At 44.6% G+C, this 2,862-nt stretch overlaps 1 protein-coding gene across 1 annotated transcript; it reads right to left on the bottom strand.

The window, feature by feature from the left end:
* Window positions 1-231: 231 nt before the first annotated feature.
* Window positions 232-2,246, bottom strand: LOC104610815 (tyrosine decarboxylase-like). Its single transcript, XM_010277610.3, has one exon. It carries the CDS (start codon window positions 2,012-2,014, stop codon window positions 479-481), a length of 1,536 nt encoding a protein of 511 aa, XP_010275912.1. The 5' UTR covers window positions 2,015-2,246; the 3' UTR covers window positions 232-478.
* Window positions 2,247-2,862: the final 616 nt, after the last annotated feature.

Below are 2,862 nucleotides of genomic sequence, written 5' to 3'. Positions count from 1 at the left end.
ATATGGATTATATCAAAATGTTGCAGCAATTCTAACTAATCCATTAAACTAATCATGTAATGACATGATCACTCCTCAATTGGACTTCATCAAAACATTGAGTTTGTTTCTGTTGGAAGAAACTAAATGGAAACTATATGCACCATTTACAGAAGATTAATTACGAGTTTTAATTCTCTGCCAGGTGCAGAATCTCTATATGTCTTCGTTTCTTTTTTATTCAGAATGAAGTAATCGATAAAGAGAGTGTATTAAAAATCGTTGTTGTAGAAATAATTCAATGTAGATGATTTAATAGATACAAAAAAAAATTAAGAAAAAAATTACAGATGATGATGAGTACGTACAAAATTAATGAACCCAAGTAATTAACTTCTTTTATTTTTTTTTTTATGGGTCTTACTCTTTATTTTCGCAAGTTTGAATTAAACCCTCAAATCCACCAATATGGAGTGGTAGTCGTAGGTTGCCACCTTAATCAACACGCTTTGAGAATGGCCTCTGCATGTTCTTGCACTACCTTCCATGCCAAGTTCACATGGCGGTCCTCTGTAAGGCTTGCACCAACAGCGAACCTGATCATGTATACACCCCCAACCACCGCATGCGTCATGTATATGCGCCCAGTCGAGTTGATCGACTCCAGCAACTTACGGTTGATCTCGTTTGCACGTTCCAACTCCGACGATTGCCTGAGCGTCTCATCCTCATGATCCTTCACCGGCGGAGGTAGTAGCCGGAAGCATACCATCGCGAAATTCCTCGGCACCACAATCTCAAACCTCTTGTCCATGGTTACCTTCTCTTCGAAGTGCTTAGCCATTTTCACGTGGGTCCGAAGGAAATTTCTTAGGTTGGCCACACCATAGCTCCGAAGCACCATCCAGAGCTTCATGGCTCGGAATCGACGACTGAGGGCTATTTGCCAGTCTTTGTAGTCTATCACTTGCTTTGATTCAGTAGCTTTGTTCCTCAAATACTCAGGACTGGTTGAAAGGGCCTTAACAAGGGCACTAGGGTCCTTGACCCAAAGGCAGCAGCAATCCAGAGTGGTGAAGAACCACTTGTGTGCATTGAAACTGAACGAGTCTGCATCCTCTACCCCATCGATGAAGTGTCTGAACTCAGGACATATGCTTGCACTTCCGGCGTATGCTGCGTCGATGTGAACCCAAACTCCATACTCTTTGGCCACTGCGCATAGAGGAGCAATTGGGTCGACGGCTGTCGACGATGTAGTACCGACAGTAGCACAGAGGAATAATGGGATGAGCCCAGCTTCTATATCTGCTTGGATTGCAGACTGAAGAGACTCGGGGGCCAGCCCGAATGAGGTGGCCTTACTCGTTGCAACGGGACGGAAGTTGTTTGGAAAGATCCCTGCAATCTGGGCAGCTTTCTGGAGTGCACAGTGGGTCTGATCTGATCCATAAACCACCAACTTCCCTATGTTCTCCCTACCAATTCTGTTCAACATCCGATCTCTGGCTGCCGTGAGCGTGCACAGGATGGCTTCACAGGTAGTCCCTTGTAGCACACCACCACCATTTCCAGAGAAGAGGAAAGACGTGGGGAGCTTGAGCATCTTGCCAAGCCAATCCATGACTATGCTCTCCAGCTCTGTGGCAGCCGGAGACGACATCCAGTTGAACCCAACGACATTAAATCCAGTGCTAAGCATTTCGCCGAGAAAACCAGCGACGCTACCGCTGGAAGGGAAGTAAGCGTAGTAGTTAGGACTCTGCCAGTGTGTTAATCCAGGGATGATTTCTTTCTGAACATCCTGCATAATGGTTTCGATTGGTTCAGGGTTATATGGAGCCGTGTCGGGGAGGCGTTTGCGAAGGTAACCGGGTTCCACCTGGCTACGAACTGGATATTTCTCGATGTCTCGATAGTAATCAGCCAGGAAGTCGATGATCATGTGGCCTTGCCTCCTGAACTCCTCCGGGTCTAGGGGGTTGAGAGCACACACCGAGTTGTTCTCAAGAACGTCGGTGTGTAGGCTACCCATTTGGCTGGAAGATCGATCGATGGATGGATGGAAATGAACTGATCGAATGAAGATGATGAAATTAATGGGTTCAGACTTCAGAGGTTTGGTGATATTTCGATCGACGAGATCGAGAGTTTTAAGAAAAACTCTCGAGAGATCTAAACAGCTGAAGATTCGATGGAGGAGGAGAAGGTATTTGTGTTTGTTATTACTAGTTTCGTTTGACGAGGAATAACTAGAGAGATAGAAGAAGGGTTTATATAGGGGAAGAACGAAGAAGAGGTGCGAGGGTGCAGAGGAGAGGCCGAGTCTTGGAGGTTGGGTGGAATGGGCGGGCCCCGTTGTTTGGAGCTTGACCAAATTCACCACGTTGAGGGATGACCGAATGAGGAGTTGGTTGGTGGGAACTTTGGGATCCTTTTATTTGACTTTTACTCGGTTTCTTTTAGTCAAAAAATCGGAGCTAAATCAGTATTAGGATTTAGTATTTAGTGGGAGACACTCCCATATATTATTATTTAATAGAGAAGAAGAGGAAGGTTGGCAGAAGAAGCTTAACATTGCAATGACCAATCACAACCATTCATCATGAGATGAGGAATCCTCATCAATGCGAACGATTAGATGGGGTATCACTGCAATTTCGAAATTTCTAATAAAAAATTGGACAACACAGATTGATGAAACATCATGTGGTGTCACACTGACGTGTTCATTTGTGATTAGTTGGGCACACACATCAAACCAGATCAAATATTCACGATAAAATGTTAGGCCCATTTTCGATCGATCGGTCCACGAATGGTTTATTCAATTATTCCAATCAGCATTCAGCAGCTGCAAATGAATGGCCAAGTCTATGGTTT

Source organism: Nelumbo nucifera, chromosome 4 (genome assembly GCF_055504915.1).
Source record: "Nelumbo nucifera cultivar China Antique chromosome 4, China Antique-T2T, whole genome shotgun sequence".
Taxonomy (NCBI): domain Eukaryota; kingdom Viridiplantae; phylum Streptophyta; class Magnoliopsida; order Proteales; family Nelumbonaceae; genus Nelumbo; species Nelumbo nucifera.
Note: the sequence above shows the minus strand (reverse complement) of the source record. Positions and strands in the feature narration are given on the sequence as shown.